Here is a 16,721-nt window from a genome sequence, read left to right on the forward strand (position 1 = left end):
CTACGAGCCGGGCGCGGAGCGGCCCCGCGCGGCCCCGTGGCAGCCCCGGCGCTGGCGGCAGCAGCTCGAGCGCATCCGGCACATGCGGAGCCGCCGCGACGCGCCCGTGGACCGCATGGGAGTGCAGACGTGCTGTGACAGCGGCGCGGCGCCGCAGGTAACGCGCCTGGCACCGGCACCGCCAGGCACGGCACCGGCACCGGCACTGGTGCCGCCAAGCACGGCACTGGTACTGCCACTGGTACTGGTACCGCCAAGCATGGCACCGGTACCAGCAGTGGTACCGCCAAGCATGGCACTGGTACTGCCACTGGTACTGGTACCGCCAAGCATGGCACCGGTACCGGCACTGGTACTGCCAAGCACGGCACTGGTACTGCCACTGGTACTGGTACTGCCAAGCATGGCACCGGTACCGGCACTGGTACCGCCAAGCACGGCACTGGTACTGCCACTGGCACTGGTACTGCCAAGCATGGCACCGGTACCGGTACTGGTACCGCCAAGCATGGCACCAGTACCGGCACTGGTACCGCCAAGCACGGCACTGGTACTGCCACTGGTACTGGTACCGCCAAGCATGGCACCGCCACAGGCACCGGTACCGCCAATCACGGCACCGGTACCGGCAGTGGTACCGCCAAGCACGGCACTGATACTGCCAAGCACGGTACTGGTACTGCCAAGCATGGCACTGCCACCGGCACTGGTAGCGCCAAGCACGGTACTGGTAGCGCCAAGCATGGCACCAGTACTGGCACTGGTACCGCCAAGCACGGCACTGGTGGTGCCAAGCACAGCACCGGTACCGGTACCGCCAAGCATGGCACCACCACCAGTACTGGTACCGCCAAGCACGGTACTGGTACTGCCAAGCATAGCACCGCCACCAGTACCGGTACCGCCAAGCACAGCACTGGTACTGCCAAGCATGGCACCGCCACCAGTACTGGTACCACCAAGCAGGGCACCAGTACTGCCAGGCATAGCACCGCCACCAGCACTGGTACCGCTAAGCATGGCACTGGTACCGCCAAGCATGGCACCGGTGCCGCCCAGCACGGCCCTGCTCGCAGCCCGCGCTCTGCACGTGCCCCATGGACGCTCCCGCTGCAGTTGCCGCCCCTTGGCCTCGCGGATGCCCCGTGCGAGGTTTCCGCCGCGTTCTTCGCTCTCGGTCAGCCCATGTTTGGTGTTAGGGCCCTGGTCCCTGCTTAGGGGGCTCGGCACCGTTACCAGGGGGAAGCAGGAGCCGAGGCAAAAATGATGTGATTTGGCGCTTGGACTGAAAATGCATCTTGGAATGCTGCCTGTGGGTAGGCTGGAGGAGCATGAGGGCATGGCCTTTTTTGTCTTAAAAGTCTCCATAGGCATCCCAGGAGCGTGTGCTCCAACGTAGCTCTATGTATATGTTTATATACACAGAGGCAAAGCAGAGCACAGGGAGGAGGCGAGGGCAGCTCGGGGAAACTCCAGGCTGCTTTTCCGCCCCTCAGAGCAGCACGGAGCCGTAGGTCAGCCCCTAACCCCGTCACGGGCCCTTTGCAGGGGATGCTCCTGGAAAGGCCGGGTGCCTCTGTGCCCCCTGGGCCTGGGAATGCGACCGAGGGCGCCGGCTGGCGCTGTCCCCCTGCGGGGATCCCTGTCCCCGCGTCGTGTCCCGGCACCGGCCCCTGCCGAACACCCCCGGCAAACACGGGGACCAGGGAGCGCCGTGCGATGAGGGAATCACCCTGTCCCTGGGCAGCAGGGCGCAACCCTCGGGGCAGCAGCCCTCCTCACACAGCGTCCAAGCTCTTGATTTATTTTTTCCTGGTGCTTCCAGTTTTATAGTCTTTGCTTGCAAGAGAGCTGGAGGAGAGATTGTAACCCACGTTATCCTGCTCCTGTCCTGGTTATTTGCACCATCTGTGTGATACTGATGGGGACGGGGAGGGGACCACACAGAATTGCATCTGGGAAAAAATTAATTGAAAAACAAGAGACGAATGGTCTGGGCCAAACTGCCTGATTGCACCAGAGGAGCTTTGCCATGCGCTGTTTCCTCATCTCTGCTTGTTATCCCAGTTCTTCGGGATGGGGTTGCTGAGGAGCTCAGGACACTCAGTTCCTAGCCAGGAAAAGGGACGGGATTTTGAGAAGCTGCTTTAGTGCACAAGTTGCATGAGAAGTCGATGGGCTCCCCATGAACCCTCCCAAGAGAACCACTGTCAGGAAGGAGCCTGGCCCTGGGGCCAAGCACCGATGTCCTTGTGTCCAGGACCCCACCAGGCAGTGGCTGCTCTCCCTTTCCTGTGGGCCGGAGGTGCTTCCCACTCCCCTTGTTATGTGCTGGGGAAATAAAAGGTTTGCAGGTGGCCGGACCTGCTCCGAGGCCGTTGGTGTCTCACCGTGTCCCTTTCCCCAGGTTATGCGCTACCAGGTTCTGCTGTCGCTGATGCTCTCCAGCCAGACCAAGGACGAGGTGACGTCGGCAGCCATGCAGCGCCTGCGCCAGCGGGGCCTCACGGTCGACAGCATTTTGCAGATGGACGATGCGACGCTCGGGCAGATCATTTATCCCGTGGGATTCTGGAGGGTGAGTGCAGGATCGCAGCAGGGCGCGAGGAGCCCCCTGCACCTTCCCCTGCTGTCCTGGGGCTGTCGGTGACACCGCGGGCTCTGTGTCACCATCGGTGGCAGTGCCACACACAGGTGGGGACAGCAATAGGCGGCTCTGGGCCTGTCCTGCTCCTCGGAGGTTTGTCCCCAGCCTGTGTTCAGCTGGTGCCCTTTTCTTGCCTCCGTGGTGATCCTCACCCTGGCACAGGGTATTTTAGCAATTTGCAGCAGGATCGCTGCCAGGAGCGGGCAGGGGACGTTAGGGATGACTGTGTTGCAGGATTTGGCTTTCAGGGAGAAATCAAAGACCTCTGTGTCCCCTCTGCAAGCCCAAGTGTGTGGCCTCACGTGTGACATATCCTCAGGAATGGGCTGTTTCTGAGCCATTTTTCCTTTTTTTTTTTTTTTTCCCCCCTTCCTTGGAGGGGAACCTGGATTTTCTGCCTTTCCCTTTCCAGACCAAGGTGAAGTACATAAAGCAGACGACAGCCATCCTGAAGGAGCAGTACGGGGGCGACATCCCGAGCACCGTGGAGGAGCTGGTGAAGCTGCCGGGAGTCGGCCCCAAGATGGCCCACTTGGCCATGCACATTGCCTGGAACAGGGTGACCGGGATAAGTAGGTTGAGCCGTGTTCTCCACATTCCTCTCCTAGATCCTGCCTTGAAAGCAGTTGGTTCTGTGGCTACTGATTTCTGATCTGTTTTAGTCCCTGTATCTGGACACTTAGCTGAGGAGCAGACGAGAGGAGTGATTGTTTGTTTGCCCTATTTCTTGATGATTCCTGAGTGCTTGGCAGTGCCCCTGTGGAAGCGTGGGCTTCGCCAGGGCGCCTGGGGACGGATCCCGGCAGCTTCGTCCCCGTACGAGGCTGGTTTTGGAAGCGCAGCTGGGAGAGCAGCCGGCAGGTGGGGCTGGGCCATCGGCTCCGGCGGCTCCGGTGCCGCTGCGACGGATTAATATTCCGAGCGCATTTTCCTGCTTAATGGAGGAGCCCTGGGAAAGCTGGTGCTGGTGCCACCTGATGCGTGAGCCCTGCCGCACAGGTCTGCAGTGCCAAGGTCAGGGCGGGCGGCCGCACAGAACGTGGCCCTTGCGCTAGATTCAGGGGCCCTTTGGGTCTCCTCTTCCCTCCCCGTCGTGGGGGAGGGACGTCTAGAGGGAGCCAAACTAGCCAACTCTTTTCCAAATAATTGTGTTCAGTTTTGATTTAGGAGGCAAGACTTAAGTCTTCCTGTTTACAGCAATTTCCTGGGTTTTGCCCAATTAGCCACAGAGACAGGTTTATCGCTGCTGATCTAACAATAATACACTTTGCACTCAGAGCTTTTTAGCTCAAAGCATTTTATAAACATGCGTTTAAGCCGCACAAACCCTCTTGTCTTAGTAGGTATTATGAAATGTGTTTTCCATCTGGGCAAAGGAAGGGGCAGAGATTGCAGCTTGCATAACAGCAGCCGCCAGGCAGCGGGCAGGAGCGCGGCCCGGCTGCGTCGCAGCACATGCACCTTGCAGGGAGGCTGCGGCGAGGGCGTCCGAGCGCTGCCAGCTGCAACACACCCGTGCCCTCTGCTTTTGGCTCTGGTCCTAGGAAGAAACTGGCTTGTTCTGGCAGTGACCTCCCTACCCCTTTTGCCTGCCCCGTCCCTGGAGGGCCCCAGGGAAATGCATTGCTGGGTGTTGCAGCGGGTTTGCTGCAACAAGTGGCCTTGGCTGGGCTGTCTGCAGGGGGGCTTCTCTTCCTGCACCCAAGCTCTGTGATCTCCCGTGCTAGGTGTGGACACCCACGTGCACAGAATCACAAACAGGCTGAAGTGGGTGAAGAAGGAGACGAAATCCCCGGAGGAAACGCGGCTGGCACTGGAGGACTGGCTGCCCAGGTGAGATCTGACGCCCGCTCTCGCCATGCAAAGACCCTCGTGCTGGTAGCAGAAACTCTACCTGCCCCACCACCCTGCAGCATGTTCTCAGTGACTGCAGCACTATGGGTCTCTCCTGCTTGGACAAGGTTACCATGCTCTGAGCCAGGTGTTGTTCCACCTGTGACCTTGCAGAGCCTAAGAGCCCCAGTAACATCAGGCAGTGGTTGTATTACAGCCATACTTGGATGATACTTCATTTTTATAGTGAGTGTTAATGGACAGGTAGCAGCTCCTGGCCTGGCACATCTCTGTGTCTGGCCTGTGGTACAAGACAATGACCCCATGTGCCCCCCATGCTCCCCCTGCACCGCCATTCCAGAGGGATAAGGAAAGGCTGGGCTTAGCAGCAGGTTGGGACCCACCGCCAGCTGGCTCGAGGGGCAACATGGAAATAGCTGCAAGGGGAGAGGTACCAATTTAAAAGCATGGATTGTTCTTTAGCCTGCTGAAACAATGCACTGGATTGCTCACACTCTTCTCATGGCAGGGACCTCTGGAAGGAGATAAACTGGCTCTTGGTGGGCTTTGGCCAGCAGACCTGCCTGCCCGTGAATCCCCGCTGCGGAGAGTGCCTCAATCGGGACATCTGCCCAGCCGCCAAGAGACGCTGAGGGACGGCGCAGCCCTCGCAGGGCACGAGCTGCTCCACGCAGCAGCCAGCCCCGGCTGAGCCCTGGAGGGCTGCTTTGGATGGGGACGAATGTGACCTGGGGACGAGGAGCCGCTTGCAAGGACTCGGCTCTCGGGACGGCCCGAGCGCCTGGAAGAGCGCGGCCGTCCCGCTGCGCCCACGCGGGCAGCTCCAGCTCTGGTGGGTGCCCCTGCCTGCCCCAGAGCAGCCGGCTCCTGCACAACCCTGCTCCTGCACAACCCGCTGCTGCCTGTAAATGCACATTAATAAAGCTGAGGAGGGTTGGGTTTTTTTTCCCAGCCACAGGGTTTGCTGCCAGCTCTGCGGCCCAGGGCAGGGGAGGAGAGCCCTGGTGACCCCAGCAAGGTATGAGACCCTAGCAGCCCTCCCTGCCAGCTGGGAGTGGGCAGCACCCGCAAGGTACAGCCCAAGGTTTCCCAAGCAGGATCAGAGGTGGTCACTGCCTGGTGGCACAGGGAGCTGGGGGTCACAGGAGCCACGCTGCCCTCTTCACTGCCACTTCAGCCCAGCAACTATTTTTGCTCTGGAGAAGCTCAACAGGACAAATGCATCCAGGCAAAGCTGTTCACTTTAAGGCCCCAGTTGGACAGCATTTAACTGTATTTAACTCCCACAGTGGGAGCTGGAGGGGAGCAGTGCCTTCCTGGGCACAGGCAGCCCTGGGCATGATGGAACAGCTGCGTCACTACAATTTTTCACTCTTTATCTAAGAAGTTATAGTGAGGCTCGCACTCCGCCCTCAGATTTCTCTAACTTATCCTTAGAAGACCTAGTTTAGGTCTCAGAGTCATCAAAAAGCTGTGTCACCCCCACTAAAGAGAAATCGAGACTCTTACCCTCTGTGTGGGAGAGTTTGCAGAATTTGCAGGATCCAGGCGAGCCCAAGTCCTCTCCATGCTGACAGAAGGGACACCGGCAACTCCTGTGTTTTTTGTTCTTCAAGGAAAGGGCAGCGCTGACTTCACCACAGAGCTTCAAAGGGCTAAATCAGCTACTCTTTAAACAGGCAAGGGAGGAAGCAAAGTTTATAATGCACCAAAGGAGGATGTCTTTCCACTCTGAAGTTGCCTACCGCAAAGATGAAGAATGAGCAAATACATTGTACATGGCAAAACCAAGTTTATTACTGACATTACAGTGTACATTATGTTTTTACAATGCAGCTAACAGCCTTACACTTTATTGATTTCTTTCTTTCTGAGTTAAATGTACAGGAATTGAATAGTTACTACTGTGCTAAAAGATGTCAGAAATATAAGTTCTTTAACCAGGAGCAGTTTCCATGGACTAAGCAGAGATTAAGACTGTAAAATCTTGTCAGTATATATTTGCACACCTGATTTCTTTTGATCTGCATTCCAACCCACACGTCCTTTCCCCCTCCGCTGCTCCAGTGCTGCATGGGGCGGGTGGCGCTTCCAGCCCTCCGGCTCTGCCGCTTGTGCCGGTTACTTGGTGCTGCCGCGGGGAACACGGTGCCCTTGGCGCTGTAACTGCCCGAGCTTTGGCTGGGCACGCACTGAAGTAACGAAATACCATCGGAAAGGAGGGCTTCCTCCCTAGATTACAGAGAGCTCTTGGAAGCAAGTGCTTTTTTTGCGGCCAGGAGAGAGGAGCTCCTTGTTCTGAGGTGTAGCAGGGAAGGGGCGCCGCGTTCAAGGCAGAGCCCCAGAGGGGAGGGAAGCCTCCCGTCACCACTAGCCAAGCACCTGCACGGCTTCCTCTCCAAAGGCACTTCTAAACCTGTCCCACCCTCGGTGCTTCCATCACAGCAGTGGTGTCCCGGAGCGCTGAGGGTTCCCGTGTGGCGGCCGCCGCACAGCGGGCTCCCCTGCTGCCTCCCTGCGTCCCCGCCCCGGAAAGCAGGACACGGCCTAAGGCACCTTTCCACTCTACGTGTGCGGAACACAGCAGCGTCCGTGGCGTCCGGCTGCCCGTTTGCAGCACGGGGCAGCCCCAGCCACGTGTTTCATCCGAGAGAGCCACCACCTCCCCATGCTATTGCTGCCCTTCGCATTTAGCAGGGAGATGGTTTTGTGCTCAGACTGACCCACCATGCCCTGCCCCACGCGCCGCTTTGATATTAGACCTGAAAGACAGGGCAGCCCCAGCAGCTGGACTGGGCAATTAGCAGAGCTTGGCACGAGGGACCAGAAATACCCCCTGACCTCGTGGCCTGGCCCCTTCCCTGGTAAAACACCCCGCTGGGGGCTGCTACTTCCCCCCATCTCCATCATCTGCCCTCCTTGGCAGCCAAAGAGCTTCAACTGCCTCGACGGGTAAGCCTTCACAGATGCATCTTAGGGGTGTCCTGCTGGGAGCGGGGTGTCCAGGGAGCCCAGGCAGCTGCCAGCCCTCGAGCCCTGCAGAGAGGTGCCCAGCGTGTGCCACGTGGGGAAACGCGTCCCCTCGCTCGTCCCAGCCACGGGACAGACGCGCTTGCGGGCTGCAAACGGGGATGGAGGGAGAAGAGAGCCCCACGCAGCAGCTGAGGAGCAGGGCCCGCGGACACGGCGCCTTTGGGCTCTTGGTGGAGTCCGTAGCATCCCACTACGGACTGCATCAGCATCCCGCGGCTTCAGCCGCCTGCCGGAGCCCCGCGGCCGGGCACGACGACGACGGCAGCTCCTGCCCGCGCGGCGGCTTCGCCTCCCTCCCTGCCCAGCCCCTCACGGCTGCATTTCATCCTGCAAACACCGCGGCTCTCGGGCTCCTCTGCGGCTCTCGGGCTCTGGGGTCTGTGCTTTGTTTTGAAATGCTGCCCTCAACAGAGCTGGCGGGAGGGAAGGGGGCAGGGATGAGAAAGGGGCTTTTATTGCCCGGGTAGAAGGCGCTGGTGGGGAAGGAGGTTCCTGCGCTAACTAGAAACACATGGGACCTCATTTAAAACAACAACAAAAAGGTCTTTCTCACTTCAATAGCAAAGCCACCCGGAGCCATCTGCAGCCCGCGCCCGCTTTCCCATGGTGTGAGGAGCTAGTGCTGCAGACCGGGGGCAAGCACAGGGCTGTCACCTACCCCCCAGCCTCTTCCCTCGACTCCCTTGCCCAAGACGAGGGACATGAGGACTTAAGACATTTGCACAGAGCATCCCACGGGGCTCAGTCTGGGACACTCACCCCCCACCCCCAAAAACAAAGAAAGAAAAAGGCAAAAACAACAAATAAAAAAGGAACAAAAGCCTAAATTATGCATGTAAGAAACAAGAGTTAAACTCTTCCAGTCCTTTCTCAGCAGGAACGGGGAGCTGCAGGCCGCCAGCAAGCAAGAAAAGGAGCTTTGGTCACATTCGTCTTATAAGAGTTGCTGGTGAGTAATAATAATAATAACAACAATAATAATAATAATAAAAAAGGACTTAAAAATACGCCTCGTAAAAGCAACCAGTGAAGAGCAGAGCACAAAGCATCTCACGTGGACACTGAAGACGGGGCCTGGGCACCTCCAAAACGTCCGGGCCAGGGAGAGCCAAGTGCGGGGAAGGAGACGGGGCAGGCGGGAGCCGCCGGCGAGGCTCAGAAGTTGCTGAAAATCTCCCGCTTCTTGTTCCAGTCCATCTGCGGCGCCCGCTTCTTCACCCGCTTGGCGCGCACCTTCTCCTTGGCCTCCGCTGCCGTGGGGCTCAGCGACAGCCCGCTCTCCTCAAAGGGGTCCTTCTTCTCGCACTCTCCGTCCTGGGTGGAAGGGGAGACGGGAGGTACATGGAGGTTCCCCATCACCCTGGGTGCAGGTGGGGAGAAGCTTGTGCTATGGACACGTATGCAAGGAAACCTCATCCCCAGGCTATGGCCACAGGGGCATCACGTTGCCCTCAAAGGTTTTCGCCAGCAGCAGCTCCCTGAGGAGCCAGAAGCCGCTGGTGTCGCAGCACCCATCCCGGAGCAGAGGCCAAGTCCCTCCCGGCTCCTCTCCAAGGCTGGGCTGCAGCAGGACACGTGTCCACCCTGTTAATTACGTTACTACTTTTAGCGGGATTTTGCCCTCCTGGAGACCGTGTGGCTGCCACGACTGGCAGCAGAAAAGCAGAAGTGCAGGAGCCTCTGCCAAAGGGAAACCACAATGCTCTGTGCTTTGCTCCTGGAAAAACGCACCCGAGTCTCTGGCACTGGGCTGGACACGGGCCCGGCTCCCGGCTGGTGCCTGCAGTCTCCAAGCCCAAGAGGCTTTATTGCTGCTGGGTTTCCAGAGGTAGGACACACCGGGCATCAGACCTTCCCTTCCCGATGTGCCAGCATAGGGGACACCGCAGGGACAGCAGCGAGATGCTTCACACAACCCAGCCTGCACTGAGGCGTTTTCCTATTTTTAGCAGGGCTTCATGTTAAATATGACAACCTTTTGAGCACTTTAAAAATCCACTATTCATTATTTTAGGGAAAATAAACTGCTGAATTAATAACAGAACACCGTTTCTCATCACATTCATGCCTTGGGTTTCCTCCTGGTTGCTCCTTCATCCGGCACGGGCAGATCAGCCCGTTTTCCAGCCCATAGCTGCTCCTGCTGACGCTGCAACGCTCAAGCCTGCCTTTCCAACCCCAAAGCCAGGCCTGGCCTGGATGCCAGTCTTGGGGCCACCAAACCTGAGCAACTCCTACCGGAGCCGCTAGTTTTGAGCTCCATGAGGTCCCCGCAAAGCTCCCAGCCGCCTCATTCCTCATGCCCATATTCCTCATGCCCATATTCCTCATGCCCATATTCCTCATGCCCAGAGTTGCCCCGCGGTGCTCTCTGGACCTCCCTGGCCCCGGCCTCTGACCCTCTCCCCTGCAAATCTACCACAAATCTAATGCTGCTTCAAGGCCTCTTTTGCCCCGCTTGCTGCTGAGCAAGAGTCACCTCCCAAGCAGGAGCTGCTGCCGCCCCTCGACGTATCCCGTGGTCCCGTTTGGGCAGCACCTCCGTCCCGCTGCAGCGCTGCCCGCTCACAGCAGGGCCCAACGCGGTGAAGGAGGATGTACCAACCCAAGCACCAAGTGTGCGGATGAACAGGGAACACATCCGTGGCCGGCGGGACCAGCGTGGCCGGCGAGCGCCTCCGGAGCCGGCAAAGCCGAAGGGCTGCGGAGCCCAGAGCTCCGACGGGCCGAGCCTTCCAGCACCCAGCCCCGTCCAGTCCCAGCGGCACCCTCCAGCCCCGTCCAGTCCCAGCGGCACCCTCCAGCTCCGTCCAGTCCCAGCGGCACCCTCCAGCTTCTGCCCTCGTGCAAGCCCCAGAGCAGGAGCGGAGGCCGTAGCGGGGTCGAATTCACATTGGGAGAGTGTGGAGCATTTCAGACAGGGGCTGGAAGGGGCAGTTTATAGATGGGGCTTACAGATAACGGCCCCTTCCCCCGGTGTTTACATGTCTACGAAAGCAACGTGCATTTCTGCAGCACGCTGCAGCCTGAGGATCCCAAGTGCTTCATAAACTACCTAGAGGAATTGTTTACGCATCCCCAAAACACAAGCGGCAGCTGCCAGTAGTTCATAGGTAGTATTTCGGGAAGAATTACAGCTCCAGACATGAAAAAAAGTCCCCTATAGTTGGATTATCTGATGAGCACAGCTGGACCCAAGTCTGCAGACTCAAAATTGAAAATGCATTTAAAGACATTTTTATAAATATCACAAAGATAGGTACATGCATAAACATGAAAAAACAGAGTTTTTTTTTTTTTTTTTTTTTTTTTTACCTCTGATTCTTTCCCAGGACTTTGAAGGTCACTGTGAGATGAAGATGTGGATCCTCCATTCAGCTATTGGGTATTAAAACACAAATAGTTAGCACAAAACCAAAGGAAAGAAAAAAAAAAAAAAAAGCACTATATAGAAAATATGATACAGGCTCCCAAGGAAAATCAGAGCCAGCCCTGCCAGGTTGAGAATAACACCGAGTTTTTCCAGGGACAAGGCCAAAAAGTGCCCGAAAAGGAGCGCTTGGCATTGCAGTGGCCCGGATTTGCACAGGCAGATGCATCACTAGCTGCACCACCAGCTGCATGGCTGCTTTGCTGCGGGCGCAGCAGGAGCTGCCGCTGCCTCCCCGTGCTCCAGCCCCAGCAGGGCCGGCCGTGCCGCGCTGCCAGGGCTCGGCAGCTCCTAATGTTCTCTGTCACGGGGGGAAAATAATTAAACGGGGCTGCAGCCAGCTCGTTTAACCCCTCAATTAAAGCTGCAGGAGGAAGCAATTAAAATCAGCCAGCAGCAGTTAAGCCGAGCTAAACAAGCCGCTGGGACGCTCCGAGGTCCCCGCTCCGCAGGCTGGCAAGCCACCCCGCCAGGCTCAGGTTTCTCTGGATCCCCAGGGACGAGGCTCGGGGACGAGGCTCGGGAACGGCTGGCACCCCGGGGCTCCCGCGCGCGCCCGCGCTCACCTGGCTCTGCGCAGACCCGTTGGTGATGGGCTGGGGCACCGCACCTGGAGGGCACACAGAGATAAGCGTTGATAAACGCGCTCGGACCGGCCCGCCGGCCTCGCAGCAGGGCGAGCTCCCCCCGGCAGCAGCTCCTATCCCGGCACCATTCCCGCCCGGGCACTTCCCAATCCCGGCAAACCCCCTCGGCTCCCTTGGACCCTCCATGAAACCACATTTTTTCAGAGTTCCCCTTCACTGGATTTCACTCTGCATTCATCACAAAAAAATTCCTTGCATGAACCACTTGGGGAACAAACAACTTCCTTCCACGAGCACCGAACACAGCACACATCTCTATGTTTTGAATATTAAGCAAATTTTCTTCACAAGGGAAACAAGCTATTCAATCAGAAATCCTGCAAGCCGATCCAGCGTTCTTTGCTGAAATCAGCGGCTTGCTGCTTTCCCAACAGCGTGTGGGAACGAGGCGGCTCCTCGCGGCGCTGCCGGGCTGCAACCCTTGGCTCCCGCTCGCTCCCAGGGCTTTGCACGAACCGTTTCCCACGTCACGACCCACGCCGGGCGCCGAGCGGCCGCTCATCACGACCAGACCACGGCTGGAGCCGCCCGGGACAGAGGAGACCCTGGTTAGAGCAGATGTGCTCATGTTGAGAAATGCGCTGTGGGGAATGAATACTTGTTGCGGGCAAAGGCTTTGCTTGCGGCTCGCTGGCAGGACGAGCTGGGGCTGAGCTGGACCCTGGGACACCTCCGGGTGCTCCCCCTTGTGCAACCCACAACCATGGGGCAGCAGCAGCGCTCGGGGCCAAGAGCAGCCTGCGACGGCACAAACCCCCGGCTCCGAATTGTGCAGCCCCAAAGCTGTTGTCTGGATTCCTCATCCAAAACATTTCTGGGCTCTCTTAACGGCTGCTTTGCAGGGCTTCATCAGCACGAGTGGTAGGACTTCCCACTGCAGATAAGGGCATTTTTACTTTTTAAAAAGAAACATAATTTTGAACATGCGTTGGTGCAAAAGCCTGTTTTGAAGCAGGGGTTCCTGCACCCGGTCTGTGTGCAGCCATCACCAAGACCCAAATCCCAGGGATCTCTGGAGAGAAAAGCAGGGCAGCAGAGGAGAGGGCAGAGCCTGAACACGTAACCGAACATCCCCGGGCGTCAGCGACGCCGGCTACGGCTCCCGAGCCGGGAACAAGGGCTCCGTTATTGCCCGTGCCAGCAGACGGCTCCCGCACCGGCTCCTCCTCGGACCCGCTCGCAGCATCTGACACCACTGCTGCCCCGCGCAGCTCCCAGAACTGCCTGACCCATTTTTGGGCACAAACCTCTCCATTGAGCATCCAGCGAAGCCGAGGGATGGCCCGAGCCAGCCTGGGGATCAGATAAGGAGCAGCTGTCGGAGGAACAGAGCGGCCCATTGAGGGCGCGGGGGAGCGGCGGGGCCGTGCGGGCGCTGCCGGCGGCGCGGCAGGTTGCGCAGCGGACGGGCAGCTTTCCCTGCCAGGTTTCAGCCGCAAGGAAAACACTCCCGGCTGCAGCTCCGCGCGATCCCTGGGCCGGGAAGCCCTTCCCTGCGCATGGAGCCGGCTCGCTTGGCTGCTGCAGGGAGGCAGCCCGAGCTTCGGGGCGCTCTGCCTGCTCCCACCAGCGGCCCGGGCATCCCATCTCCTGGGTATCCCATCTCCCGGGCATCCCATCTCCAAGGGTGCCAATGCCACGGCAGGAAAGGGAGCAGCCCCTTGGAAGCTCCCCGTGACCTGCTCCTCTCCAGAGCACAGGGTTGGCCCCAGCTGAGCATCCATCCCAGCGCTTGGGTGCTCCGGCTGGCGCCGAATCCCACCCCACTTTGGGGCTCGCTCCTTTTCCGGCAGCGAGCTCCGCCGGTTAATCATTCACCGCGCGAAAACAACAGCTCGGTTTTGGCTGCACCAGCAGCCATTCTCCCGGCGTATAAATAGCTGGGTGGTGCTCAGGAAGCTGCTGCGGGATGAGGCCGAAGGGAAGCGGGAGCCGCGGGCGCTCCCGAGGTGCCCCCCGGGGCCGTGGGAAGGGCGCCCGTGTCCCGGCCTCACCTTTGGCGTGCTCCTCCGTGGGGGTCACCCCCAGCTTCTTGAAGTACTCGTCCGTCTCGGGGTCCACCACGAGCAGCCTGGCCTCGTGCTCCCGGCACTTGATGTGCGCCACCACCTCGGCGTGCCGCAGGCCCTCCACGTTGATGCCGTTCACCTGCAAGGCGCGCAGGTGAGCGCCCGCGTCCCGGGGAATCCCGCATCCCATTGCCCTTGGGGTGCTCCCCTCTTTTGCTCCGAACCGCCTTTCCCTCCGACATCCTCCGCGGGAGCATCGTGCCTGTGTCCCGGTGCAGCAACCCGCTGCCTTTGCCCCGGATCCTGCAGGTGGTTGTTGGAAAATCACAACTTAACGGTTGGAAAAATCACTACCTGCAGTCTCTACTATTACCTGATCCCGCCGGTTCCTATGGAAACCCTCCGTTTCCCCTCGTTAATGATTCAAGACCCAGTGTGCAGCTGGGGTTTGCCCCCAAGCACCTCGGATGTGCGGCAGGGACCCGGGTTCCCCCACGGGCCCTGTCCCGGCACGGGGCTTCTTCACCCATCCATCATTCCCTGTCAGCCAAGGAAAAACTCCAGGTCGCCCCCAAACCTCCCAGTTCCCTCTGGGCCCTCTCGCCCAGCGCTGCTATCACAGCTCTTGAGGCGCTGATTAATTCTCTCCTTGATTGCACGCTGTTGCCCCCGGCCAACAACCGCAGCATTATTCACCCGATTGTTCCCAACGCCGAAAGGGAACAATTGTCATTTCTAGGCATTGTCCGCGGCGGGGACTGAATACGCCCATTGAAAAGGTCCCGCTGCTGCCGAGGCGCTGGCCGCTGATGGCGGGGCTCTGCCTTTGCGCCCCCCTCAACGGAGCGTTCCCAGCGCCCGCGGCGTTGCGTGCGTTCGGCCCCGGGCTGCGAGGCGGATGCCCCGACGTGGCCCTCGCAGGGAGCCCGGCGCACAGACCACCTACGCAGCGCACAATTCCCCCCCAGGCACAGCCAGCCTGTCACCGCAGCGCTCTGGAACGGATCAGGCTCCAGAAATCCGCTCGGTAGAGCGAGGCCGTGGCTATGATAACTGGACGGCAGGTTTTGTTTGTTGTTTTTAAGCCATGGATCGCTTCGTACCCGCACGCGCTGCAGACACATCTGCTTCCCGCAGGCCCCGGCTGTGCAGGGATTAGGCATCAGCACGGCCCGTGTCCCGCGTCCCGCCACGGGAGCTGCCGGCGCCCGGGCAGCATCGCTCCCCATCCGGAGCTGGGCACGCCAGGAGCAGCAATTCCACCTCCCAGCACACGCTGGGGGCTCTCCGGCGTTCCGGGATACTCCGGGAACGGGCACGGAGCAGCCGCCGAGCCGCGCAGCGGAGCCGGGCTCGCTCTGCCCCGCGCGGGCGCCCCGGCGAGCATCAAATATTGATGGGAGCCCCAGAGCGCCGGCGCGGGCGGCTCGGGTTTCCGCGCTCCGCAGCTCACCTCTTCCCGCTTTGTGTGCGCCAAGCGCTGCACGAGGGCCGATAAATAAATAACCAAAGGCCTCGGCGGGCCCGAGCGGCGCGCTCCCCGCCCCCAGCGCCCGGCAGTGAACACCCAGGCGAGAGCCCAGGCGCGCGGGAGCAGCGCGTGCCCGGCGCCGTGCGCTCCGCCGCGCTCCGTGCCCGCTCCTTCCCTGAGGACACAGGCCTGGGGTTGCTCGCGAGACACCAAAACGCTCCTCCCTGCGGAGCTGGCCGCGGCGCCCGCCGTTTGGAGGCTGCACAGGGCGCCTCCGAGCAGGGCACGGGCCCCCGACCGGGCGTCCCCGCGACGCGGGCGCCGCTCGAGCCCTGCCCGGAGCACGCGCGGCTCCCGGCGGGAGCGCTGCTGCCTCTGTGAAACAGCCCGGACAAGCGAGCCGGAGCCCGCGCAGCCCTCGCCCTGCCGGCACCCTGCCGCTCGCGCCGCGCGAGCACAAAACCGTTTCCAGGCAATTTCCCCCGCCTTTCACCATCCAGTTTCAGGCTTTGCAACCCGCCCGCAGGGTTCTCTCCCCCGCGGCCGCCGCCGTTACCTCGACCAGCCTGTCCTGGGGCCGCAGGCCGGCGAGGGAGGCGGGCGAGTCCGGATCCACCGAGCGGATGAACTGCCCCGGCCGCGACTTCTCGCTGTGCAGGTTGAAGCCGTAGCCGTTGGGGCCCTTCTTGAGGTGGCAGAGACGCGGGCACAGCTCCCGCTGGCCATTTAAATCCTGGTGGAGAAAGGAGGGGAGAAGAGACATTTCTTGTTTTGTTTTATTAAGGGGTTTTGTTGTGTTTTTAAAGCACGTGCAACCCAAAATAAAGCCATCAAGGAAAGCTCAGCTCTACGCGCTGTCCCGTCCTCCTGTTCCAGCTCAAGAGGGCAGGTTAACAAATGAATTTCCTCTCATTGAATCTATTTTAGAAAAGCAATTGTCCAAATCCATTCCAGAGAAATCAAAAAAATAATTAAAAAAAAGTGCATTTCCTCCGCGGGAGCCGCCCGGCTGCAGCCGCCCCTTTGCGGAGCGCGCGGGGCTCGCGGCGCCCACGGAGCCGCCCGCGCCCAGCGGAAGCGGCGCCCGGGGCGCGCGAGGAACACAGGCTGCCGCACACAATGCATTAACCTTAGTTATTTATTTAAGGCAGCGCCATGCCCTCGCTCGCACTGACATCAGCGCGGCCGAGCCGCCCGCCTCCCCGCGGGCCCTCCCCGCGCCGAGGTGCTCCGAGGGCCGGGGAACCGGCATCCCTGTGGAGCCAGCGACCCGGGTGCTGCTCTGCCCCTGCACCCGCAGCAGGATCGTGGCCCTGGGCCGGAGCAGGATGCCGGCTCCGATGCGCCTCCGACGGCAGCGCACAGGGAAACCCCTGCCTGCATCAGCCCCTGGATGCCCATCCTACTGCCCGCTTCCTTCGGGAACCTCTCCCTGCTCCACAGACCCCACGGCAGCCTCGGGCTGGATAAGGGGAGCTCTTCCCGTGGCTCCTCACACCGTGACCCACTCGCTGCCACCCCTGGACTCGTCTGCGTCTCTCCTGGAGCGGGAGCAGAGCTGGAGGCCTGGACACCCCGGGATGCGGAGCCAGAGACCTGGGCGCATCAGGATGCAGAGCTGGAGGCCTGG

The 16,721-nt window shown here is 60.1% G+C and overlaps 2 protein-coding genes across 2 annotated transcripts in view; one reads left to right on the forward strand and one right to left on the reverse strand.

The window, feature by feature from the left end:
- Position 1: 1 nt before the first annotated feature.
- NTHL1 (nth like DNA glycosylase 1) lies at positions 2-5,364 on the forward strand (the record flags this gene model as incomplete). The annotated part of the gene is made up of 5 exons (XM_026053897.1): positions 2-157; positions 2,408-2,578; positions 3,060-3,219; positions 4,375-4,480; positions 5,010-5,364. Coding segments are annotated over 5 exons (717 nt in total), but the record flags the coding sequence as incomplete, so codon positions are not given.
- A 2,572-nt stretch (positions 5,365-7,936) lies between these two features.
- Positions 7,937-16,721, reverse strand: part of SLC9A3R2 (SLC9A3 regulator 2) — an 18,872-nt gene continuing 10,087 nt past the window's right edge. The window contains exons 3-7 of the mRNA XM_026054048.1: positions 15,648-15,824; positions 13,606-13,759; positions 11,531-11,574; positions 10,850-10,912; positions 7,937-8,848 (exon numbers count right to left, since the gene is read on the reverse strand). Coding sequence (XP_025909833.1) covers positions 8,690-8,848; positions 10,850-10,912; positions 11,531-11,574; positions 13,606-13,759; positions 15,648-15,824 — 597 coding nt within the window. The 3' untranslated portion in view covers positions 7,937-8,689. The remainder of the gene's footprint in view (positions 8,849-10,849; positions 10,913-11,530; positions 11,575-13,605; positions 13,760-15,647; positions 15,825-16,721) is intronic.

This window comes from Nothoprocta perdicaria, unplaced genomic scaffold, assembly GCF_003342845.1.
Source record: "Nothoprocta perdicaria isolate Ctin4 unplaced genomic scaffold, notPer1 scaffold_12, whole genome shotgun sequence".
Lineage (NCBI taxonomy): Eukaryota > Metazoa > Chordata > Aves > Tinamiformes > Tinamidae > Nothoprocta > Nothoprocta perdicaria.